We start from the raw sequence: 27,848 nt of genomic DNA on the forward strand, positions 1-27,848 counted from the left end.
AAATTTCATACTGATGTAGTAGAGTAAAAAGCAGTTGCAGTTATAATAACAGAAATAGCTTATATTTTTTTATTTCTTGTATGTGTGTGTCTCTGTGTGTGAAATCATTTTCGTAGCATCAGCTGCTTGGTAGGTAATTTAGAAAATACAATAATTGTAGGTATATCAAGCGTTTTTACGATTATGTTCTCTGTATCTCTTTCTTTATTGTACAGAATAAATCTTGGTGAAAGTTAAAGTTAGTTTAAAACCGCGAAATTATTAGAACAGACCTTTAGAATTTTATGAAAATATAATATATTGATTGAAAACTTTATGGCTCAACTTTTATTTATATATTCTCAAGAAATTTAACAAGATTTATTAAATGACGATGCAGCTGCATTGGATAATCCGTGACGGCCTACTTAGTAACATGAATAATGCGAGAACATTAACTAGAGTCCTGTTTTAGAAATAAGTACAATACCTACTATATTTTCTATTTAAGTATGCAAAAAAATAGTAAAATTTAGTCTATAACTTTGGAGTCGAAAATGGAAGAATTTAATATACCTATAAAACGACCGTACCTAAAACAAGTTCACATCACATATTATTTATCCTTCAAAATATTACTTCTAGGACCAATCTTGAAGCCTTTATAAAGCCAAATAGGGATTAAGAAGCAATTAAATCTTAATCTCTTGAATACATTAAGGATAACGTCTTCTGTTAACTAAGTCCGATAATCTCCTTACTTGCCTTTACTGAGCAAACAAAGTCCCTCACAGAATTCATATAATCGTATCTATAGAGACCATGCCTCATGGTCAAACGTCGTTCAAAGAGATTTATACATTGAGAGTAATAATATTGGCATTTCTCATCCAAGGGCAATAAAGTTACCAATAAAACACTTGTTTGAAGTAGCATTTATACTATCATTGATCTACGGTTGCAATTAAAGCTTTTGTCTGTACACGAATCTTTTGTATGGAATTACTTCAATCAATTTATATTTTGCATTGTTAGTTATTGTTGGATTCGCAGAAATAAGATTGATTTTTAGATAATTTTTGAAACATTTTTGATAATATCGTTACATGCGAAAGGTGACCCTTTTCCGGACCGTATCAAAATTAATAAAGACTGAAGCATATTTTGCGTGACAAGCATTCCATATATAAATACAATTACATTCTTTAACAATAATACATAATTTAATATCATAGACCGGGAGATACTGACACAAAATTTCGAGTCATTTGTAACAGGATGGCGGTTCTACAGGGTTCTTAGTACGCAATGACAAAAAGAAAAATGATGGTGTGAACGCTGGTACCGGCGGCTTAGTCGCGTGGGCGTTAGTCGAACTCGTCGGAAAATAGCGAAAGTCAAACGATTTGTAACAGTATGGCACTTATTTTTCTTGGAAGTTTGAGGATCAAAGAATATAAATACAAAATTTCAAAGATCTAGGTGTTGGAAATCTTCACTTATATATAAATTAATACTAAATTAATTTTTCAAGTATGACAGCACTTTTTCCCCCTACTAGAAGTATGGCAAATATAATAATGGTCACATTTTATCAAATATTCTCCAAAAATCCAAATGCAATACTGGTACAAAAAGTTTGGCGAAATAAATTTTTTTTGCAGATTTTCGGCGGTATGGCGACCATTTGGAATCGTCCGAAAAGTATGGCATGGCGATTTTCGTAAATGGCTGCACGACGATGGTTACCTGTGCAAAAGTTAGCCTGGTACAAATGGTTGAATAATTGTTTTATTTAAATCAACATATTCGCGTCGGTATGGCGGGCTGTAAGTCACACCGGAAAAGTATGGCATGACACTACCGCCTACTTCTTTTTTATGGGCTATCGGTAAATACTAAAATTTTTGTGTTACAAATCGTTTGACTTTCGCTATTTTTCCGACGAGTTCGGCTAACGCCCACGCGACTAAACCACCGATACCAGCGATCACACCATCATTTTTCTTTTTATCATTGCGTACTAAGACCCCTGTAGAACCGCCATCCTGTTACAAATGACTCGAAATTTTGTGTCAGTATCTCCCGGTCTATCATTATCTATACAACAAAAAATCATTTTCTTTAATAAAACATACATTTTCTTCAGTTACTCAACTGAGAAAGCAGGCTGGCTCGAAATATGTAATGTGCTCGTAATATTATGTACTTATGTGTTTATATCATAGTTTAATTTTTTGAAAATTTAAGGATAATCAATGTTGTTACATTCGATAAAATAATAAAGTAACATTGTTCTCTCATTATTTTAACGAATATAACCTGTAATATTACCAGGACTCGAACTTGGGGCCTTTCAATAACCTGCTCACCACTAGACTTAAAAATCAGCAAATTCTAAGAAAATTATATAGTAATTAGCTTGTTCTTGTTTCTAGGCAGTAATTACCTTCGTTTGAGATCTTATTTCAGGCGGTTAGTTGCCTCAAAATTGGCTAGAACAGGAGGCTGCTTCATTAATAGAATCATGAAAATTGGTTCTCTAGAAATTAAATTGAACAAACAATTTGAAGGATAATGAAATAAATAAATTTCAAATTCAAACTCAAACATTTATTTAGTCGTTTCGAAGTGCTTTTGAAATAGAAGAATCAACGCCTAAATACTGATGAATAAGAATTGACCATCGGTTCGGAAAGCAATTTCTACAGAAGAATCAGCACAATAATTTATTTACCTAAGTCCATATAAACGCGTTTAACATATTATTTTGAATGAAATAATACACACACCAAGCGTTTTAATAATCCCGTAATTACCAAACAAATTAAACGTTTGCGCTCAAAATATTTACTCAGCAAACAATGTGTGATAAAACTGAGATCTCTTCTCAACTATAGTAGTATGTTTCTTCGTTTTGATAATCACACTAGTATGGTTATGAAATCCGTAAACATATTAAATAAAATTTATAAAATATAAGTACCTTTACTCGTAGTAAGTTCTCTACTGAACACAATTTGGTGCCTGAAATAATTAATTAGTTCATTACCAATTGTATAAGTTCTTGCTATTAATTTTAATTGACTAACTCATAGAAGTATTTTTCACAATATGAACAGAATAGACCGTGTAGTACAAAAATAAGTAAGGAAACGTAAAGCGCATAGGAGGATGCGCAGTGAATTTGCGGCCATATAAAGGGAGTACTGAAAAGCCGCCTCCATTCACAACTTGCGGGACGCCGACGTCACTAGTTGCTTCAAGTTTTGGAAGTTTTATTAATAAAATTTCATAGTGAATATAAAAAGTTCGATATGAGAGCGGTGTTTTGTCTCGTTGGTTTGGTGTTCGCGTGCAATGGTATTAGTGGCCTGCTTTTGCCGGTAAGTTTTTTTTTTATCAAAGTTTCTTTGGAACTGTTACTTTTTGTATCGAGATCGAGAATCATATCTTCATTATTCATATTATCATTAATATATTGTATAATAATTTGCAGTATAGACAAATTTTAAGCGAAATTTATTATAAATTTTTTGCGTTTTCTAACAAAATTAAGTTTTAGATAAAAAGTTTACAGCATTGCATTTATAAAGTATGCCTATGTAATGAACTTATAAAAATTCAGTTGTAATTTAAAAATATATTAGATATTCCTTGTAACGATTAAAAATAATTGTTACTAAATAAATAAAAATTGTAAACGCAACTTTGTTTAATCTTATAACTACAATTAAGTATTTGTCATATCTTTGTAGGTTTAACAAATCTCTAAAATTAAATGCTTATCACAATAAAGTAACACTGTGAGATAAAGCCCTTCTTGCCGTAGATATTTTTATTCATGATATTTCTGAGTGAATACGGTCGGAAAATTTGCTCCAAGTTGCGAAGGTACAAAAAATATCTTTTATATTTGTAACTAGGTACATAAAAATATCATAATTTGTTTTTCTTACGGTCTTTTTAATTACTCTTGACCCATATTAGATACACATTGCATGCTTCATTATTTATATGTAATTAACAATGTCGGTTTTAATTAAAGGTTATAAAATATACGATGGTAAGGGTCTATCCGTCCCAAAAGTGTTATATTGGTTAACTTAGGCATGATGATGGATTTTCCAATTTCGATATGAACTTTATATTATTCTTGGTAGAATAAGAACAGCAATAATTATAACCGAAGGAATTGTAATTTCATATAGACTATAATATATATTATAAACCTGAAGAGTATGTTTGTTTGAACGCGCTAATCTCAGGATTTACGGGTCCGATTTGCAAATTTGGTTCACTATTGTATGGTCTATTTATCCAGGAAGGCATGGTAATACGGGTAAAACCGCGGGGTATAGCTAGTTATTTATAAAGGTCCAACTATATTGGTAGCTTTAATAATCTATTTTCTCACCGAGTAAAGGAAGCAAGGCGGAGTAAATAGCATAAATTTCAAAGGTTGACTTCAAACACGTTTAACAATTGTCTATTTCTCTAAAGGTTTCCCTTTGAATATATTTGATACGATAAATAGACACATTCAGGTAATATTACCAATTTATTAATTGATTTTATTAATATTGTATTAAAAATAAATCTTTTCTACAACATGTTACCCCCATTATTGGAGTCGTATCAATTATAACTTTCGAAGAAAATATATTTATTTTACCGTTTCCCTTTTTAACTTCAAATACGTTAACGAGGAATCAATCAAAGCTCTTTGAAATATCAATCGTTAATATCTTAGAAATGTCGAAAAACACCTTTTAAATACGAGTTTTCACAAACGGCTTGCGATAAAAAATATTTTATAACGAACGGGAAACATTTTAATACACACGGATGAATGTATAAAATAAGTCATAATTATTGAAGTGAATATACAGGAATACATTCTTTTACACATGCTTTCGTATTTAAATATGTGATTTGTTTATTTTTATATTGATATCCAAAGGCTTTAGTGTAGATGTTTTCATTATAACAATGTTACAGTCTTGAACAATATAATGTTAATTAACTTTTCACTTTTCATGTGGTTTATATTTTCTTGTTTACAAGGCTTGTTAACTGAGGTTAATATTAAATTAAAAAACTCATAAAACGTTGCTTCTTCGCCTGCTAAACTTTCAAACAAAGATTGACGATGATATAATATGTTATCAACTTTTAAAGCTTATCCAATCTCTTTATATAATCTTAAAGCACTTTATACATTGTCAATAATTGGTTATAAAACAAATTCTTCATACAGTCCTAGAAGTTCCGTTCGTGGTATCATAATGAAATTGAATTTAATATTAAAAGTAAAAATTAATAAAATGGGCTTAACAAGTGAATATTAACTTACTGATGTTCATGATATAATTTTAGGCCATAGTTCATTGACATAATTGTATTGTTATTTTAATTTAGAAATGTTAAATACAATAAGCCTGTAGTTATAATATCAAATTAACATAGCAGTCTTGTCTTAATATAATATTATACTGTTATTTCATTCGGCTGTAATCGGTATGAAATACTTCAGAGGACAAACTAATTCATTGCTAAACGTATTTCGTACAAGAACAGAATCTACGTGTTATTTTTCGCTTTGAATATGTAGATCTTGACATAACATTATTTTATATCACTACATAGCATAAAACAAAGTCTCATTCTCTGTCCCTATTATGGTCCCTATGTACGCTTAAATCTTTAAAACTACGCAAAGGATTTTGATGCGGTTTTTTAATAGAATGATTCAAGAGGAAGTTTCAGACAAAGCGGGCGAAGCCGCGTGCGGTAAGCTAGTTATCAAAATCGATCTGTTAAGTTTGAAGCTGTTACTTGAGATTCGAATACCAATAAAGTTTTGGTATGATCAAAATGCAATCGTATTTTACTGATAAGAAAATAACCGCACTTTTTAACTTAAGTACCAACTTTATTAAAGTTATCACGCGTCATCAAAATAACACTCGAATGAGTTGAATCGTACATTTGTTCTCTAACTAGATTTGAAGGCCAAACGTTTCTAATAAGTAATAACTATCCTTTTTTGCAGAATAAACTTGCATATTTGTACTACTACTCACTCGTGTCTTAGCCGAATAAAAACTAAACCACATGGTAAAACACTATACCTAGTATAATCTATCCGTGTATACATAAGTATATTATTTTAAACAGATTCGATCATGACTGTCTTTACGTGAAAGAGATAAGAAATAAATAAATAACATATTATAGCTTCTAAATCTAGACTTTAGGATTGCTTATTTAAAAAAAAACAAACAGTGAAATTAGTTCAGGCATTAGGAATAAACGCGAAAGCACTTATCAATCACTAGCGATCCGCCCTGGCTTCGCCCGCGTTTTCAAAGAAAAACCCGTTCCCGTAGGATTTCCGGGATAAAACCTATCCTATGTCCTTTCTCGGGTATCAAAACATCTCTATACCAAATTTCATGCAAATTGGTTCAGTAGTTAAGGCGTGATTGAGTAACAGACAGACAGACAGAGTTACTTTCGCATTTATAATATTAGTATGGATTATTATTGTATGCAAGTGATTAAAATTATAATATATACAATTAATTTACATAGATAAAGACTACACGCACGGAAAGCTCCCTTTATCAATGCACGGCATATCAAATGCAAAGGGTGAAGGAACTTTTCGCTTCGTGTTTCTGTTTACGATACATTTTTCAGAGCATTCATGAGTGAATCATCATCATCCATCTGTTCTAATATTATAAAGCTGAAGAGTGTGTTTGTTTGTCTAATATGAGGAATTACCTACGGGTCTGATTAGAAAATATGTTTCAGTTTTAGATAGCCCAGCGAGGAATGCATATATTATATCATCAATTTAACAATAGCAGTGGAGAACTGCGGGTAAAACCATAAAGCACAACTAGTCATATTTGTTCCCAGTGTAGGGACATAGGCTTCCCATGAGAGTTGAATAAATATCGAGTCACAATTTATTACATAAATGTCAAATAGTGCGACGTCATACATCATCGTATGTAGCGAATTGCTTTTTATATGACGTGTATAACTGTATAAGGACGTGTATTTTATATAGCAATGAATATTGAAATATTAGCACTTATTCTACTATGTATTTGTGAAAGGGAATAAAATATGTGTTTACACACATTACACCTCTATATGACACTTTAGAGAATTTATTTCGAAATGTTATTATCTCCTCGATATGTCTGAAGATTTAGATTGGTTGATCCATATTTGCAAAACGCGTATATCGCTTATTTTAAGAGCCTGTTCAGAAAAATAAAAAAAAACCTATACATAATTATATTTCTGAAAACACAAAAAGCGAAAACATTGTTTTGTGTTCTTATATCTTCCGTTAATCATGTTTTGATTTAAAAATTTGAATATAAGTAAATCAGAAGAATGATGTATCGACATTCGACTTTTAATTAAATTACAATAGCAATAGCAAGCTATGAAATAGTTGTAGCAGTAACAGTTTAATACATATTTATTTATTATTGTCCTATATGTTACATTAGAAATCTTACTTTGTTCTCAGCATACCCCAATCGTCATTGATCGTGTAGGACGTAGGTATATTAGTTTAAGCTTTTTAAGGGATAATAACCTAAAATCAAACCCTGAGGCTCTTATTAATAATTTAATTATATGCCAACATTGAAAGCTGGTTCACGCTACTTTTGAAAGTTCCAAAGTTTAATTAAACACGTTAGCAAAAGTTTAATATTATTCCTGCTTAACATTTTAAAACCAGAATTTCGGAGCACTATAGAACTAAAGTCTATATAAATATGTAGTATTCTTTAAAATACTGATAAAACTGTTATTTTTATGCTTAAAACACTTGGTAAGTTCTCAGAATAGATAAAAAAATATAAAATAAATACACTAATCCGAATACGAAAATATCGTAAACAGGTGGTGTAAGAAGTGAAAATATTTGATGTCGCATATAAATTCCTTTTTAAGTGAGATGTACATTTTAAAGTACGGATTAGGAGGTAAAGTAACTAGCGGCTACGTTCATTATAATTTCATGAAATCCGTCAACGTAAAGCTAAGTATGAAGGAAGATATTAGCTCATTTCTTAGTAAACTTAATTAAAATTAGATATGCGAAGAAATTATATAAAAAGAAGGATAGAATTTCATGGGGTTAGATAAGAATACATTTGAAGTGTCCATTTGTAAAAATATTTTTAAAAATTATGGTTAATTGATGTGTTCCGAGTAATTTATGAAACCGCTGGATTGATTTTGATGATAGTATCATATACTAGCAACAATACACTTACAATTTTTGTAGAAAATAAACAGATCTCTAAATAAAATATAATATTTATATTTGAAAACACATTTTAGTAACAGGTCGTACTTACATAGCTAAAAGTTACATATGAAATTTACTTTTAAATGTCCATATTTGATCAAGAAATTTATCCAACCACAACTGATCCGATCTATCAAACTTATCCAATAATGTCTGATTTTAATTTAACTGACCCACGCATCTGCTCTCAAACGGACTTTTTTTATTAAAATTTTTCGATCATGCTTCGTTTCTATTGGCCTTAGTGCATTATTATATTATGGCAATCAATAATAAGGATTTGTTTCTATTGGCCTTTATAGTGCATTATTATATTATGGCAATCAATAATAAGGATTTGTTTCTATTGGCCTTAGTGCATTATTATATTATGGCAATCAATAATAAGGATTTGTTTCTATTGGCCTTAGTGCATTATTATATTATGGCAATCAATAATAAGGATTTGTTTCTATTGGCCTTAGTGCATTATTATATTATGGCAATCAATAATAAGGATTTGTTTCTATTGGCCTTAGTGCATTATTATATTATGGCAATCAATAATAAGGATTTGTTTCTATTGGCCTTAGTGCATTATTATATTATGGCAATCAATAATAAGGATTTGTTTCTATTGGCCTTAGTGCATTATTATATTATGGCAATCAACAATAAGGATTTGTTTCTATTGGCCTTAGTGCATTATTATATTATGGCATTCTATAATAAGGAATACAAGACTTGTATACTTAGTAGTATATACTTAGTCTACTTAGTAGACTATCCAATACAAACAAATTAGTCAAGTCAGAAAAATAAGCTCGACCAAACAATCTCTTCAGTTATTAATCTTCATAGTTTTTTTCTTTGAAAGTGCATTTATATTAGTTTTATTTTTCGTCATACCTTCGTCGATTGGTTTCGAGGTTAATTAAAAACTAGAAAAACTAGACTAATTAAAGTCTCGTCTGCAAGGAAATGGAAGGCTGATCATGTCCTTATAGAAAATTAGTCTAGGAGAGGAATATGAAGCTTTATAAATATTTTACTCGTTACTTTTTTTACACTAATTATTTTACAGCATTTACAATTGAAGTCCAGTGTACCAGGCGTGTGTGTGCATTTGGCAACTATTTCACTGATCAAATTTTTCAATTACAGGATTCAAAAAGTAGTTTTCATTGAATGAGGCGCTCTTTTCTATTACCCTGTACAAATTTATGTCAGTATAATATAAAAAATGTACACTGTACAGTGTGCTTTTTTTCTATTGTTCGCAATTATTTGTAGATATAATAATTACCCATTTTCAGCGATTTTTCTATTTGGAGCTTAATTATCAGGGATTAATTATCTAAGCGTTAAATTCGATGCAAGATAAAGCACGCACATTATTGTGATTTAACTTTGAGGGACCATTTATATCTATTTTTATTCATACTTCACCTTATCTTAAACCTTTGTTCTTAAAATATCTAATCACCTTTTAAAAAGCCACATTATAATGTACTTACCTACCCACATTTACCGATCGGTTATAATAACATTAACAATTGAAGTAAAATACTGGAATAACTTAAAAGAAGTTATTCCCATCTTGCTCCTTTATTTCCGAACCAAATATACATATTATCAATCAAATTGGTTCAGGAGGTTACAATATAGCAACAAATGTACACATTTCCATAGAAACTTTCATGTCTATATTTAGTTGGTAATTCTCATTCCACAATCAATACTAATATTATAAATGCGAAAGTAACTCTGTCTGTCTGTCTGTTACTCAATCACGCCTAAACTACTGAACCAATTTGCATGAAATTTGGTATGGAGATATTTTGATACCCGAGAAAGGACATAGGCTACCTTTTATCACGAAATATGTAGGTACCACGGGCGAAGCCGGGGCGGACCTCTAGTTCAGTATAAAATCTTTAATTACTATATACATAGAACGTTATTTACATTCGTTCAAGCGATAAATTTCGTTTGCTCGTAAACGTACGCAAATCGAGATCCTGGTTTCATTAACAGAAGTGTTTCGAGAATAAACAAATGTTAACCAAAAACATGTTTGTTACCACTAGTGCCAGCAAACATCCTACTAATATTATAAATGCGAAAGTTTGTGAGGATGGATGTTTGTAACTCTTTCACGCAAATAATACTCCGATTACAATGAAATTTGGTATGTAGGTAGTTGAAGATCTAGAATAAGACATGCGCTAATTTTATTCCGGAAATCCCACAGGAACGGGAACTATGCGGGTTTATCTTTGAAAAAGCGGGCGAAACCGCGGGCGGATAGTGCTGTAATATACTTACGCTATCTGAAAAATTAGCACGTGCGACAACAATGCTCTTTATCTGTAGTAAAAGATTTTAAGCTTATTGTCGTTTCTTTATGGCTATTCATAAAGGGTATTTTCTTTCAAATGTTCGCGCTTCGCTGTATTATCACGTTCAAACCACTAGAGATAGAATGGGAGTTATATTTCCTCTTATAATTTTAACTATAATCGAAATAACTTTCTGCCCGTGGCTACGTCCGTGCTGTTTAAAACTTATTAAATTGTTTACTAAAATTCTCTTGAATCACTCTATTTATTAAAAAAACGTTTTAAAGATAATAAGGACTAATTTTAAGCATACGACAGAGAGACAGACAGACAGCGGGAAGCGAATTTGTTTCATATTATGACTTACATGATTAATAGATGTAGACAGTCATATAAAACCAGATCCGAATATTTTTACTGTTTCAAAGAATTGTTTTTACACACGAAGAAGTAAATATTGTTATCAGTTAACACGTTCCATGTAAACCTTGTCACGTATGCCTAATATAAATAATCCTTATTTATATTATACATAATATCTAAACGATTAAGTACACCATAATATTAATATGAAATTTTATTGACTAGCTCTACAAGTTAGGACTACTGAAATTCAGCGCTGCGCAATATTGTGCAGTATATCTGCTGAGAATTATCTTTTTTAAATAAATTTACTTTTTTAGATTGCGTTTGTAAATCATGTAATAATTTATGTTTTTTTTAGTTTCTTTTGTTGTTGTGAATAAAATTTCCTTATTTTTAATTGTTTTCTAAAAGTACTTTTAGTCTGCATACACTTCAAAGGTCATTTTTTTGTGTGCTAGGAAGTCATTTACATAAGAATGAGGACATTATGCTTTAGCGGAACCCGAAACAAATTTACTCCGAAAGCCAAAATATTCTTAACTCTACAAAATGTACTTGTCCATATTTATAATACATGTCAAAAAATATAGTATTATATTCAAATAAAATTTGTCCTGTCAAAGTAGGTCTTATACCTTTTTTTTTTTTTTTTTTTTTTTTTATAGTGGGGAAATCTTCTTAGATACCCCCGGCTCCCGGGGATGGAGCCGTGGTTATGTCGGATTTCTACCGACTAAAACCCCACTCTGTTCCATCGCGCTGCTTTGGACGGAACTGCGGGAACGGTTACGACTCTACCGCGTGTCCCGCCCAGCAGATGCCCGTTTCCAGGCCCACCACTAGAACCCCCCTCGCTGGCGGCTGCTGGAACGAAGGCTTACGCCACCAACGCGCAGACAATGGATCTTTCCCCGCTCCATCATCCGCGTTCCCCCGAACCCCCGACCCCATCACCGTCCGGCCGGAGGGTGCACGCCGGAAGGTCCTCCGATGTGTGAAATACAAGTCGGGGGACCCTCCGGCGCACTTTTATAGGGCCGCAGCCCCACACCTCTCTGCAGGAGTCTCCGCGCGTCATCACAATGACGCGTCGGGATCCCGCCCTCCGCTGCACGGCGTGGCTTGCTAAACCAGCGAGCCCGGCGCGCCGCGACCTCTGGCCGCCATCCACCGCCGCATAAAAGCCGGCTCCTCTCTGGCCCACAAACAGGACCTCTGCCGTCGGGTCAGTCGAGGCTTTCCAACCCCAACTGCCGTTCAGCGCCACCTTTGCCTAGTGGACACGGGGTCCGCCAAGCCACGACCTCTGGCCGCCATCCCACGCCGCACACAGCGGCCGCTGGGCCACACCTAGCCCTGGCCGTCGGGCCGGTCGAATCTCCCCGACTCTAAACCAGCCGTTCAGCCCCTCGCTGGTCCAATTTCGCTTCACTCAGAGGGCCATAACTCTGAGCTACTGAGCCCCTCCGCCGCGACAAGGCCTGGACCGTTGGGGGGAGTAGGTCTTATACCTAGGTCAAGGATATGTTAATTAAAATCGCAAACCTTGTCAAGTTAAGGTTAGGTTACATTTAATAAAATAATAATAAATCCATTCAATTAAATATGTTTTTTATAATATTTAATAATCACGCACATAATTGTTAGCACATCCTTGTACTTCGAGTGTTTCCAATGTGAAAGCTGGTGTGGGTGGATTTTTACTCTTCCACGAAAAAACAGATAGGATCGTAATCAACTTTGTTGCAAAAATAGAAACAAGGCTAGACTACACTTTTACACCGGACATCAGGTTGGCGTTATGTATTTTTTATTTATAATAAAAGAGGGGAATAATATTTACAGACTGAAAAACGTTTAAAAATCTAAAAGTTTAAAGAAAGAATGAACGAATGAAACATTTGTATAAGTAAAGTTTCCCACGTTATTTAAACAAAAAAAAGATGTGATCGCGGGAAACGAACGGGTGTTATAAAAAAATATATTATGAAAGGAACTTTTTTAACACGAATACGTAAAATAAAGTTCAATACATGTATGTTGGACATTTTTTCTAGGACGCATACTTTTAGTGTTCATTTATCGCCACGCATACATTCCTATGAATATTTTTGTGTTTAAATAATTAATTAATATATAAAATATAAAACGTATGTTGGTACAATATTTTTTAACTATATTTTGATCAAAAACTTCTGTTATAAAGAAGGATTAAATTACATTCTATGCATAGTATAATTATTTTCTTGCTGTAATTACACTATTCTAAGCATACCCAAGACAGTTCTATGAACACCTAATTATTACGAACTTTGTGCACAAAGCTTTCTACTCTCTCTTTAGTCGTTCCCTCATTACTGAGGATCGAGACTCCTACCACCAGGGTTGTTAATTAATTGACGCCATCGAGTCCGGTCTGTGGCCAGATGTAGCGCCATATTCATCGGTAGGTCCATGTGTTCCGAAATCTGGTCAGACCACCGCTTGGGACTCCTTCCTCGTAACCTCTTGCCTTCAACCTTGCCAGTAATAATTAATTTTTCTAGGTTGTCGGGATTCCGGCGTGAAATATGCCCAAAGTATTTCAACATTCGCTGTCGGCATATGGTCGATAATCGTGGCTGGTTTGTAAGATGTAATTCGTTCAATATTGAAATGTTTGTTCTATGAGCGGTCCACGGAATCCTCAACATTTTGCGCCAACACCACATCTCAAAGGCATCGATTCTATTTCTATCTATCGCTTTGAGCGTCCAGGACTCTGCTCCGTATATGAATATGGAAAAAACCAATGACTGCACGATTCTTATCTTTGTCCGATTGCTTATGTTCCTATCCTTCCAAAGTTTAGTAAGTAGCGTCATAGCCGATTTTGCCATGCCGATGCGCTGCCTTATTTCTGCTTCACAGTTGTTAGTGTTATTTATAATGGAACCTAGATATCTAAACTGTTCCACTATTTCATAGTTTTTGAGTAAGTCTCTTGAGTTAAGACAGCATTGACGGTCGACAATCATGATTTTAGTTTTACTCTTGTTAACAATTAAACCATATTCTCTGCTGACTTGTTCTAGGCGAGTTAACAACTCAACCATTTCGGTTTCGGAAGATGCAAAGAGTGTGGTATCGTCTGCATATCTTAGGTTTGAAATTTTATTACCGCCTAGCTTAATCCCGCCTTGCCAGCCTTCTAGAGTCTTACGCATTATGAGTTCTCCATATATGTTAAAGAGTATCGGTGAAATCACGCATCCCTGACGCACGCCTTTATGAAATTTGAAGCTGTTTGAAATAGCATTGCCTAGCTTAACCGTGCCATAATTGGATTCATATAAACTTTTTATTAATAGTACTAAGTGATGGGGAACACCAATTTCGACTAAAACCTCCCACAATTTAACCCACTTTACGCAGTCAAACGCCTTATGGTAGTCGACGAAGCATATTACTACGGGGGTGTTATACTCGTATGTTTTCTCTATTATCTGTCGAACGTTAACTATTTGTTCCCGTGTACCCTTGCCCTTTACAAAACCCGACTGTTCTTGTGGTATTTCTCTATCTAGAAATGCTTTAAGACGGTTATTTATAATATTAAGCATAATTTTACTTGCGTGAGATATTAAGGCAATGGTTCTATAGTTGTAACAGTCCCGTACCGATCCCTTCTTGTGAAGTGGAAGTATTAATGAGTGTGTCCAATCCAGAGGCCAATCAAAAGTGCCCCAGACAACATTACAGATTTTATGTATTATGGATATTCCACGATTACCCAAACATTTCAATGTCTCCGCCGCAATATTGTCTGATCCAGGTGATTTATTCCTTTTGAGTTTAGAAATAGCATCTTCTACCTCTGAGCGGAGAATATCTGGCTCACGTTCGCTTATGTCAAGCATGGGAGTTAGAGGTGAAGACGACTGGTCGTCATATAGGTCAGCACAATACTCTCTCCAACGTTCGGCCGCTTTTCCAATGTCGTGTATTGGGTTACCATCCTTGTCGTCAATTATCCAGGAAGTTGGTTTGAAATTACGCGTTATTTGTTTGATTTTCTTAAAAAGATCTGCTGTTTGATATTTATTTGCATGTAGTTCTACTTCTGTGCACAACTCTTCAAAATATTGGTTTTTGTCCTTACGACACATAAATTGTATTTTGCGATTCAGCTCTGAATATCTTTGTCTTGATTGGTCATTTATTCCATTACTCTTTAATTCCTTCCGTTCCTTAATAACGTCCCATGTTTTCTCTGATATCCAGTCCTTCTTGTAGATGCGCGGTTTTAGACTGAGTTCTTTGATGGTTTCTGTAATACATTGTTTTAGGTGTCGCCATAAAACTTCAGATGTTTGATATGATTGAAAATTCTGTTTCAGCAATTTATCCTCTATTTGAGATTGAAAGGTAACCGAGTCCATGATGTTGGATTGTGTTGTTTTTCTCTTTAACTTTGGGCATTTCATGCGTGTGCGGATGTCCACAGCTAGCAATTGATGATCGCTGCCACAATCCGCACCTGGGAACGTTCTTGCATTAGTTATTGACGATCGCCATCTGTGGCGGATTGTGATATAGTCAATTTGATTTCTAAAACGGTCACCTGGGGATATCCACGTATAAAGTCTCCTGTTATGATGCTGGAAACAAGAATTGGTTATTGTCAGATTATTCTCTATACAGAAATCTATCAGTTTACTGCCACGCTCATTTCTAGTGCCAAGCCCGAATTTACCCACAATGTGTCTTATGTGATCGTCATTAGATGTGTTGCCGATCTTGGCGTTCCAATCACCTTGTACGATGAGAAGCTCTCTGTTAGAAATATTGTTTATGGTGGATTGTAGTGTATTGTAAAATATTTCAATATCCACTTCGGAAGACTGTGCAGTTGGTGCATAGACCTGGACGATGTTAAGCGGTATTGGTTTGCAATTAATTCTAATAGTAATTATTCTATCTGATACTGGATTATATGCGGTGACAAAAGCTGATAATTTGCTTGGAATTAGAAGAGCTACACCATTTTTACTATCAGACTCATGTCCCGAGAAGTATACTGTGTTCGCTGCAGTTTTGAAGTGGCCACTTCCTTTCAAGTGAGTCTCGCTGAGACCTAGTACAGAAATGTTGTAATTGGCCATTTCATTTTCTATAATCGAGAGTTTACCCGGTTTTAATAATCCTCTTACATTCCAGCATGCAATTTTGTGCTGTTTACGTAGCAATATTTTTTTCTTTTATCTCAGTAGCATTTACTACCACAGGAGCCTGATGATCCACTCCTGAGGAGTCATCGGTCGCATATTTCACACCCAAAGACCCGGAAATCGTTGGGCGCCGGTGGTCAACCGGGGCACTCGACATCGCTATATTTTTAATTGTACTTTTCATGTTTATTTTTTTTATCTGAATGGATGGAGTTTTCTTGGGAGGATAATCGTAGTGGTTTCCCGTTGCCTTCTACGTTGGGTTGTTTTGAGGCTATTTAGTTCCTCATGGCCCCCATAGCCATCCTTTTATAGGAGACAGGTTATTTCACCGCCGCCTGTTGCTCGGCGTTGCTCCCGTTTAGCACCACCCGGGGGTCACGTGTAGGGTGTCGCTCGGTTATACCTACGGACGCGGAAGCATTCGACCCCCAACAACAACACAGCTTTCTACTAGTATTATATTAATTATACTGTAGTTTAACTAGTATAGTAGTATTATATTATTTGTACTCATGTAATATTGTACAGGGATTACGGTACGCGTCGAGGGATGCGCCTTTATCGTGGTTCTCGAGAGTACGGCGTATGCCTGTACTGACACATCGCGTCATAGATCCAAATGAAGGTTAGTTGTTATTAAATATTAAAGAAATACCTTTTATTGTATAATATATTAAAATGATAGAGTTAAGTTTGACGGGAGATAGACGAGGGTGTTGGAAAAACTGAGCAAAGTTGAAACTATGTGTTCCTATATATCAATAATTATTTTATTTCGTTTATAATATTTTTAACTTCGTTAAATCTGTGTCATGATTATAATTTGTATTTATTACAAATATCGATATAATATACAGACAATGGAAACTAATTGAAACTTAATAATATCTATTATTTGTTTCCTCTACATATATTTATAGAATTATTAAACGACACCGTTAAAGAAATCGCTATACATAACATAATATATTATACCTACACATTGCCTATGGAAAATGGTTGCGGGATGGAGCCATTTTAAGTTCATCCCACCCAAACCGTATGACCGTATTGCCTAAATATATGTTAGTACTAACGTGAGGTTAGAACGTAACACATAATGTAATTGCTCATACATTTTTCAGAGATAATTCACGAAACATTATACCTGAAACAGAAATTATACGAGTCTGAATATGATCCAGAATCATGTTCAAGTTAATGTTAATATGCTTGCTTAGTAATATCGTAATCTTAAACCTTAATTTTTCGCTATGCTAATATTATTATTGGTTATTTTAAAAATTATAAAGCGTAGTTATAACGAACTGTTAGCTAATTTAAATTAATAAGATTATAATAATATCTACATCGTATTTTTTATGACATATAAATCTACTAGTTTTACGCACTTTTGAGCGCTATTTCAATATAAAAATACCATGAAACTTCAGTAGCACAAATAAAGCCAACTAAAAACTAGCAACGTTCCATAAAATATTGAAAAAAATATTACCCAAATAGCATCATTACATTAAACACATTTGTACCCACATATGTATTGAATAGTTTCATAACGATAGATCAATTTTATCGCACGTTTCTTTAAATCACAGCTGAAAACTAAAACACCATTTTGTATAGATTGCTTCATGGTTACATCAGAAGAAGGGGAGCTGTTCTTCAAGTCGCCCTCCGACGAGCCGGTGGTGTGTGGTATCTACATGATAGCTGAGCCAGATAAGCGAATCCAGGTCACTTTCAACTACCTCGACGTGCCTTGCGACAATGGCGGACTTGTGGCTGTGAGTTATGTTTTTATAGGATTATAGATGTAACGAAATGTACTAAATTACGAGTATAGGACCTACACCTACACATTGAAATTTGAAATCATGTATTGATTTTAAATGCATAGAAATAATATTACGAGTAAAGCAAGTACCTAGTCATTGAAATCACGTATAGAGTTATTGATGCATTGAAATGTACTAGGATTTCGAATATAGCACAAACTACATAAATATTGAAATTTACGAAGATTACATTAACATTCAAACTTACTTACTGCTAACTGTATGAACGTAATATATTGCTGTGTATAGATGCATCGAAATGTACCGAAGATTACGAATATAGAAAATACAATTAATTATATAGACATTGAAATTTACGAAGATTACCTACATTAGTAAACTTTCATACGTAAAGTACTGTTAACTGTATTTGTACAAGTTGCCAAGATATTAACATGATAAGAATTTGCTGTACCTAGTTGTAAATTTTATCAAACAGTAATGGTAAAATTAGTACAGGATATGTTTTAGTGTATTGTTCTTTGTTAAACAATTACATGCTTTTGTGTGTGAACAACATATTTCATGATTTACAAAGTCAGTATATAAAAATAAAGAGTATGGTGTTTTTCTCAACTAAAGGTATCATGCCTCCGCACGAGCAGGCATAATCTGATAACCTTTGCTACATAATCGTGTTTACCAGTTTTAACGTCATTTCTTTCGCCACAGATAGATAACATAAATAAAAAATCTGAAAAAATCACACTAGATTTTCATTCATATATCCATATTGTTTCATAATATGAACAAATCAACACAGACACAATGCAATATTGAATTGTGAAGCTCTCTGTTTCCGCAATATTGTAATATTACTAATGGACGATTTTTGGCGCCCGCAGTTCCGTAAATAAACACATAACTTTTTTCCTATTGTATTCAATGTGCGGAACAATTATATTGTTAGAAATAAAGCCTGCTTTGACTGACTGGAGTAAAAGTGTATTTAATGTAATAAATATGCTGTTGTACGTTACTTAATCAACAAATAATAGTTAATCAACAAATAGTAGTTGGATAAAAGTAATAATCGCTACAAATACGGCAATATGCAGTAATTTTATGAAATATTTATAGATATAAAAATTAAATTACATTTAAATTATATTTTGAGAAATTAGCCTCGGCTCTACATCAATAGAGCCGGCATTTTTGTCATTTTGTGCGTCCAAATTTTAATAAAAAAATTTAATTAAATATGTTTTTACTGACCTTGGGTCAGACGTCAGTTTAACCATTCGCTGATAATATACCTCATAAGCTACTAAATAATATTATTTCTGTTTACTCAAACATAGTCATCTTAACTTACATATAATACCAGAACATATCCGGAACTTGTAACACAAATTATATAAATCTAATAATTTCTAGTGGATAGATGGCTGGGAGTTAAACGGTCAAGTCTGGCCCGCTGACGCGTGGGACGACGACAGAGTCGTTGAGTCCTGCGACAGAAGGCCACAGCGAAAGCTGATATCTCGACAGAACGCAGCCCTGATACAGTACAGAGTACCAGCCAGGGGAAAGGGCTTTGCTGTCACAATACGTCACATCAAGAATGGCAGACGTGAGTCAACTTGTAATTAGTTTAATGTTAAATAATTTTGGGATACCTACGTTTATTAAATGAGACCCTTGTCCTGTCATGGTGTTAACTTTTTTGGAAGAGATGTGAATTTTATACTCCTATAATGTGACGTTATTGGCATTTTTATTTTTATTTTTTTCGCGTGAGCATTAAAGTCATATACTTATTATTAATATTAACAGGTTTAGACATTAAAAATATACAATACGAAAAAAAAAACAAAAATCTTATAAGTTAAAGTTATTTTATAGCTGAATGAATTGTAATCTTTAATTATATTTCTTATAGGTAAATGAATTTGAGGTAATAACTAAAAAGCTTTTTGTTATTACTTATTAATTTGTGTCGTGATTTTATTGTAACAATAAGTTCAAACTCTTCAATTTGACCTTTGTTTCTGTAATTGTAACGAATTTCAAATGCAATTTGTTTCCCAAACCACGTTATCCATCGTTTTAATGCCTTCTTTAACGATTGCTACGACACTGTCTAAATTAAACGTAAAAACAACAGTGTACATTGTAAATGAATCCAAGTAAATTGAAATGAATCCAAGTAAATAGAAATGAATCCGAGTAAATTGAAATGAATCCGAGTAAATTAGAAACAGGACTATTTATAAATAGATGTAATTGATCGTGAAAAATGGTTCACAATCCAAGTAACTGTAATAGATTGTCCATTGTCTTATATAAACAGTATGGAGGTATATTAAGTTACATTGTATTACGAATTGCTTTCCAACACGGTGATTTTGTTTCTTAATTATTTCTGTGTAACTAGATATCGAATTATAGAGAACAATTGGGATTCTGTTTGTCGCGCAAATCAAATTAAATGTAATAGATTTCCACTTGTTTTATTTTAACACGGTTTCTTGTTAATTTCTACAGCATTGTTAGTTTATTGTCATTACAACAATTTATGATTAAGCTTGTAAAATTGCAATCAAAGTAACTTTTAGAAAGGATGCATAATATGAACGTTATGGATCATTCAATTGAGTATTAATCAATGAATTTATATGCAGCAGAATATTTAATTAAATTATTAACTAATATGAGTTTGCCAAACCCTAATTGAATTGCAAATAGAATTTATCGGTAAAATAGCTGGACCACCACCTAATTAAAGTAATAGTTCGGTTAGTAGTAATGGTAAATGGTAAGTAATCGATTGTGTGGAAATCGCAACTCAAAATGTTCGTTTTATTAACACATAATTGGAATATATATTTGTGTATAACTTCGAGCATATATATGCTCGATAATTTAACATACTTGCCTAGTTTTCACCATGAAGCTTTTGCTTAGTTTGCTAGATAACGTTCGATTAAGCATATTTATTGTTTGTGCAGTCAATACAAAACCTGAAATATTATAGTTACTACGTTTTTTATATTTTATTGATCAAGTTTAGATGTGGCGCACTGTTAGTCTACATCAAGGTCTACATCTTTTTTATAGCTCATTCTGTCAATACAAGTAACACACATAATGATTTATTCTAGCCTGTAATCTAATGCTCTTCGGCTCGGAGGGCGTGTATACGCTACGGAACCACGGGGAGACCGGCAACTGTTCGCTCATTGCCATATCTCCCGCGACGGTACGAGTTCTGGACCTCAACGTCGGCCAGACTGTGAAGCGTGGGACTTTATTGTATGTGGAGACGGGGACTTTACATCGAGTGAGTGGGTCTTTATGTCTTTGTATGATAAGTAATGGATTTACTTTCCTTCTTTAGGTAATAGGGGTCGGTCAATCATTTTATTGTTGGGGAGAAATTACTTCCGGTGCGATGAATAGTAGTAGAGTCTATAGTTATAATATCATAAGGTTCGTGGCAGTCTGAAATATTATGGTTTTATTATAAAAAAATAATTGCAATCAGATTTTAAGTAAAAAATTATGATAACTGTGCATGTAATGTATGCATGCAAAAATGAGTGAATATTGTTTAATAATAATACTTACGTATCGCTTTTATCGTGTTCCTATGTAGGTAATATAGGAATATATAAAAAAAGGTTTAAGTATTATTTTAATTTTAAAGTGAAACTTACTCTATTACTTTATTACTCAAACTTTTTGGTCTGTGTAGCGCATGTCGCGTGTATCGCGTCACAGACAGTCACGCGACATGCACTACACAAAGTAGTGTTCGGAACCGTTCGAACAGTTTCACTTTTACCGTGGTTGCATAAAACCACACAACATTTTTTGCAATAACCAACTTCAACGTACAAAGAATGTTAATATTTTTAACCTTTGATCTTATATATTCGGTTCGCCATCCTAACAATTGAATAGTGCTTCTAAATTCATTGAAAAATGTTGTCACCACATTGTATCTTTAATTCATTTTCCGTTTTAAGAAATCTATATAGAGATTATTAATCTGTTATAGTAATTACATTTTAAACATATACACGAAGAAGCTTTATAAAAGATTCATGCACAATAACTCTATTGAGTGTGTATGTAATCGATTTGATCATTTTTCTCTCCTTTGTATTTAAAATTTTAATTAATTTGAACGCAAACTCCAACATTCATTCACATATTTCTTTGAGGAACACGTTTCAATCCCTGTATTATACAGACCACTGATTTGGAAAGCTTTTTCTACTAGAATTATAATTTATATTCGTATTTTGTATGAAATGGTCAATGGACTTTTATTTTTGTCTTAAAAGATAAACCCGGTAATGTAATGAACCGTTTGATGAAAATAATTAATAAAGTGATGGATAATTTATTAATTCATAAAATGTAAGAGAACAAGTTAATCCCATTTTACTACTTACATTATTACATTATTTAGTGGTAGGAAACACGACTTTAGCGTTTGTATTGTACCTTTGTAAGGTGAATTTCTACATCGTATCTTAACGTTTTCACTGATTTCAATACAATTAAGATATTCAGTATGCTTAGAGTCCTTTCCTTTTTTATTATGAAATAAGGTGTGATAGTATACAGTTAACTATAACAAAGGTACTTGGTATTGATTATAAGGACACATTGTATAAAGTTTCGAATGATCTAGTTCAAGAGTTTCTATGATCAATGAGTCGAGTTATTCAGTCATATTATTGTGTGTAAAAAAATTGATTATTTTACAATAATCAGCTCATAATATATGCAATCTTCAGGTATTTTGTTCAATTTGAATTCTGAGCAATTGTTTTAACGAAACATCACTACATAGTATAAAACAAAGTCGCTTTCGCTGTCCCTATGTATGCTTAAATCTTTAAAACTACGCTACGCATTTTGATGCGGTTTATTTTTAATAGATAGAGTGATTCAAGAGGAAGGTTTTAGTATATAATTTATTAGGTTTTCGACAAAGCGGGCGAAGCCGCGGGCAGTAAGCTAGTAAAATATATGTCAAAGAAATCATAAGCTTCTAAAATGAGTGTAAAAAATATCCCCTCTCGCATGCGAAATTCTTTTGTTCCGAATTCTATATTTACATTCTTTTGTTATATTAAAAATACGTACCTAAGGATTAATTAGAGGGTATTTCGGCCTGTTAGTGCACAAAGCGGGGATTACATGACTTCGTGGAGATAGGCGGTGCGAGCGGGCTCGACCATACTAGCATGGAGGTTTTCGACAGCGTGTGTGGACTGGACTCTAATGAAGGTAAAGCTAATAAATAGTACTATAAGCCAAATGTACATTTGCTTAGGTTTAAGTGTAGGTTAGAATTTAAGCTATAGTTTGCATTGTTGTGCAGCATGTGTTAAGTCATTTGTGGGATTGCGATGGTCAATGGTCGGCTTTTGACAAATGGTCATTAGTCTTATGCATTACTATATCTTATTTTTATGATATTTGAAATAAATATATTCTTTGGGCATTATTATTTCATTTCCATTAATATTATGTTGAATTTTATTAAGAAAATTTTTATAATATTATTATGAAGCACCCTAAAAACATTGTATAACTCCATAAGACATTAGAATTACGTACGAAAACTTTCATAGATATCACAATGATGCAGCAGTATTTTTTCCTAGAAGCTGCCATTGCTAATGTACGCTAATAGTTCTAGGAATCATAACTAGATCTTTGACATAAATTTACAGAACGGTTTGACACGTTTTTCACGTAGGTATAAGTCTTACTTTGTTGCGTGGGCAGATTTTTTCATAAAACAAAAACTGGTTGGTTTAGGTTATAATATTGTTTTCCACGTTTAGTTTTAATAAGAACATTGAAATTTCAACACTTTTCCAGAATTGATTAAATACTATAATATTGATTATCTACCCGATCAATAATGTACCAATTTTCATTATAAACAGAAGTTCCCGTTGACCAATTAAGCCAATTTAAGGTTTTATCGGAATAAACAGACACATTGATTGAAAATTAATAAACGTTAAAAACTGTACATATGACTGTATGTTATCATCAGCTATAATTATAGACATGTAAAAAATATATGCAAATATCATGACTCTACTGAAGCCATACTGAATAGTAAATGGTGGGTCTGAAATAGCATAGATTGACAGTTGGCGTCTGATCTCGAAGGATTGATTGATGAATGATCTGCAGAAAAATAAATGGCTTTTCAACTTGCATTTATAATGTGTTTGCGAAATGGGAACAGTTTTTTTTTCCTATTTAAAACTTGTATTAGAAACTTCTTTTGGAAATTTCCTTTTGTTTGGCTGATTTTTTATTAATTTTGGGACGATTTCAAATAAACATATTTCATGGTCACTAAAGAATAGCGCCTTTTAAATAAAATATTGTCCTTTTTATAGTCGTTTTTTGATTACTAATTTGCCTTTACCAAAAACAAATAAAAAGCTTTGGTTCGAGAGTTACGCCTTAACCATAATAAATATTATACTTACATGCTCTATAATATAAATGCAATCATGGTCTTATTAGAATTTTCTTTCAGGCCTCGTATACTAATTTATAATGGTCATTCAATTCCATACAATCAATCATACGCCCTTATTGTTCAAAGAGTTTGATTGCACAACAAAATGTTACAAATTGTGTTTGACAAATGCTAAAGTAATATATTGTTCAAATTGTGTATTGTTTTGTTTCTGTAACACGCGGAACAGAAAAATGATTGTTTCGTAAATATGTAATGTGCAATTGATTTATAGGTATGACGTCATTGTTGAAAGCTGACTTTGAGAAATGTTCCATGGAAGATTTTTGTAAATGGAGCAGGGGTCAAAGTTTACAATTTTGTCAGGGCTTCAAGACTAGTTGAGCGCAAAAAATGAATTTTTGATAAATCTGCATATTATTCTAACTGAAAAATACATAATTATAAGCTAGCTTTTTACTTTTGAAAAATGTATAAGTATTATCAGTTAATCTAGCTTTTATTCAATTTATATAGCACCATCTACTTGTTATATATTAAACCAAAGTCCCTTCAACTATTTTTGTGTTAAAACTAATTTCATATTGAACTACAACTTAGTTTCGAGCTTTTTATTTAAAAATTATTATTAATACAGATTTTGAAATCTCTACACATGTCACAAATCAACGCGATCTCTAAGTAAAAAAAAAAGATTTCTATTTTTAGCATAAAAGCTGTTTGTACAAAATAAATAAAAAGTCGATAATGGCCGTCTGTTACAAGGTGCACTTAAAATCCAATTATTGTCAGTCTATAGACGTTGAGATGACGTCATCATTTTCCTTTTGCCAACGGAAACATTTTTATCATCAAGTGTCTTAAATGGTTTATCATTTTTTAACCGACTTCAAAAAAAAGGAGGAGGTTATCAATTCGGCCGGTATGTTTTTTTTTTATGTATGTACACCTATTACTCCGTGGTTTCTGAACCGATTTACGTGATTCTTTTTTTGTTCGATGCGGGATGGTGTCGAATTGGTCCCATAAAAATTTTATTCGGATAGGCCCAGTAGTTTTTATTTTATGAGCATTTTTGTCTGTATTTGTAAATGTTGCAAGTGCAAGTTTGAAGTCGGTTGTTTTTAACGCAGTTATTGACTTGTTTAAAGATAACTTTATTCTTTACTATCTCTGCAGCATTACACTTAACGTATAAACCAGAGCGGGAATTATTCCGTTTTATTTTTTCATTAAACCTTCGTTGAAATCTATTTTAACTTCACCAATAGGTACGTTTGACCCATAAAATTTATAGAGACATCATATTAATATCAATTTTGATATTTCTTTCATTTTATTCACACTTTCTTTCAATCTCTTAAATTATTGTTAAGAATGAATTGGTATAATTTAATTATATCTAAAAATAAATGGTGTATTGATGTAATTGGAAAGAGTTAAAAGGCAAAAGGGAGTTACCTAACAAGTGCAATTTATCTACTAAATAATAAGTACACTTTTTATAACGTTATGGAAACATATCAACGGAAATTAGAAGTAGAATTTACGATCAGAAAATACTTTTAAAAGTATGAATGCAAATACGAGTCTGCATACTCTACTACTTACTACTTCTTTGCATTGACTGTTGACTTTCGTATTCCCAAGGACTTATGACTCTTATTATTTGTGGACTTTCAATAGCGTTTCCTTGTTAGAATGTAGGTAGAGCTAAAACTAGGTATATTTAATTACAATAATGAGTAGGTATAAAAGGTAAATGTACTATTCATTTATTACGCATAGGTATATTTAAAAAAAAACAACAAGGATGGTAATATTTTCATGTCTAATGCTAAAAATAATAGAAGTCGAAAACGGAAATAATTATCAACTGGCTTATTTTCTGTACATCTGCTACCTCTCTCTTGTTTAAGGTCTAAACAGAATTCGTAAATGTTTACCAACATAAATAAATGATAACGCTAATAGGTATCAAATTGCTATACTTAATAATAAATTGACCAAATTATCTGTGTTTCCAGCCCGCCGCCTCGTATCCATAGCCTGCGAAGACACGGTAGTGCGGCTGGTCTCCAGTGGCCGCTTCCAAAACTCTGTGACCCTCGCCTTCTCGCCTCTCCCCATGGAGCACATAGAACACGCCGATCTAATCTGTGGCTTAAACGACGTTTAAATAATATATAAACCCGTCTAGTGATTCCCTCAAAAACTTTTACAATCTGTTGTAACATTATTTTGTAAAACAAGTACAATTTTAAGCCAACTTGTTTTACAATTTTAAGCCACAAGAAATGTGCGTCGTGGAAAGTTTCATTCGTGTTTCTCCACCGAGTTTTACAAAGAATTCTACGCGGTATGAAGGCTTAGACATTATGTATTTGTTCAAATGTAGTGAATAGGCTTATCTACCTGAACACAGCATGTATCGATGCAATACGGTTAAATCTAAATTCCATGAAAATCTTCCTTTGAATAACTATTAAAGTATTCTTACACCAATCGTTTGTAAAAATGGCTTGAGAATATTTATTGTGAACGTAGAAATGTAATAAGTATGTAAGTAGTAAAACCATTTATTCTAGTCAAAGGTGTTAAGAGATTTCCTTCCCAAAGTCCCAATAAAAGTAACTCATCGAAAATTATGTGTTTTATTTTACCTGCCCTGTAAAATCTTATATATAAAATTCTCGTGTCACAATGTTAGTCTGCATACTCCTCCGAAACGGGTGGACCGATTCTCATGAAATTTTCTGTGCATATCGGGTAAGTCTGAGAATCGGCCAACATCTATTTTTCATAAGTACCACGGGCGAAGCCGGGGCGGACCGCTAGTATAGAAATAAAATTAAGTTATAAAATACTTTGCCCAATTTAAAAAAATGTCTAATTGTAATATTATACTCTTGCATTTCACATCAGCGTCACTAATCGCTTAAATAAATGGGTAAGATATTATCTTGACATTGAGGGTCTTTGTCCAATGCTGAGAAAGCAATTTCCTTTCTATTTTACTTACATACCTACCTACAACGAAGCAAACACTATGGAGCTTTTCTTACTGCTTAGTTAGGCTATTTTTAACTATACGTAATATAATATTATTTGCCAACACGTTAATAAGTAGGTAACTCTTAAAAAGAGATATATCCTGTTGCGTACTGGGAAATATAATGTAGATCCATTCCATAGATCCATTCATATTTCCCATTAATTATTTTTTTTAATAAGCTATTGCATAGCTTCTATCGCGGGCCTTGAGCGCGGGGACCGAATCCAGAAATTCCGTAAAGAAAATACTCACGCTCCCCA

The 27,848-nt window shown here is 33.0% G+C and overlaps 2 protein-coding genes across 2 annotated transcripts in view; one reads left to right on the forward strand and one right to left on the reverse strand.

Moving 5' to 3' along the window:
* Positions 1–1,239: 1,239 nt before the first annotated feature.
* The window catches only part of LOC149485034 (uncharacterized), a 234,126-nt gene continuing 207,517 nt past the window's right edge, over positions 1,240–27,848 (reverse strand). The window contains exon 10 of the transcript XR_016316170.1: positions 1,240–2,069. The gene's annotated coding sequence lies outside the window, so the exon portion shown is untranslated. The remainder of the gene's footprint in view (positions 2,070–27,848) is intronic.
* On the forward strand, positions 2,990–27,178 carry LOC149485035 (corticotropin-releasing hormone-binding protein). Its single transcript, XM_089699585.1, has 7 exons — positions 2,990–3,365; positions 16,758–16,854; positions 17,853–18,013; positions 19,442–19,637; positions 21,169–21,347; positions 23,203–23,311; positions 26,561–27,178. Exons 1-7 carry the CDS (start codon positions 3,297–3,299, stop codon positions 26,710–26,712), a joined length of 963 nt encoding a protein of 320 aa, XP_089555711.1. The 5' UTR covers positions 2,990–3,296; the 3' UTR covers positions 26,713–27,178.

Source organism: Colias philodice, chromosome 10 (assembly GCF_061535455.1).
Source record: "Colias philodice isolate Cphi_HAF_F1 chromosome 10, ilColPhil1 Martin Lab GWU primary, whole genome shotgun sequence".
In the NCBI taxonomy this organism is placed as follows: domain Eukaryota; kingdom Metazoa; phylum Arthropoda; class Insecta; order Lepidoptera; family Pieridae; genus Colias; species Colias philodice.

Bases quoted from the DNA above. Each gene is read 5' to 3' on its own strand.
- LOC149485035 (XM_089699585.1), top strand. From the start codon at position 3,297: ATGAGAGCGGTGTTTTGTCTCGTTGGTTTGGTGTTCGCGTGCAATGGT. The intron at 16,855-17,852 runs GTTAGTTGTTAT...CATTTTGTATAG, and splicing joins CGTCATAGATCCAAATGAAG to ATTGCTTCATGGTTACATCA. The intron at 21,348-23,202 runs GTGAGTGGGTCT...TCGGCCTGTTAG, and splicing joins AGACGGGGACTTTACATCGA to TGCACAAAGCGGGGATTACA.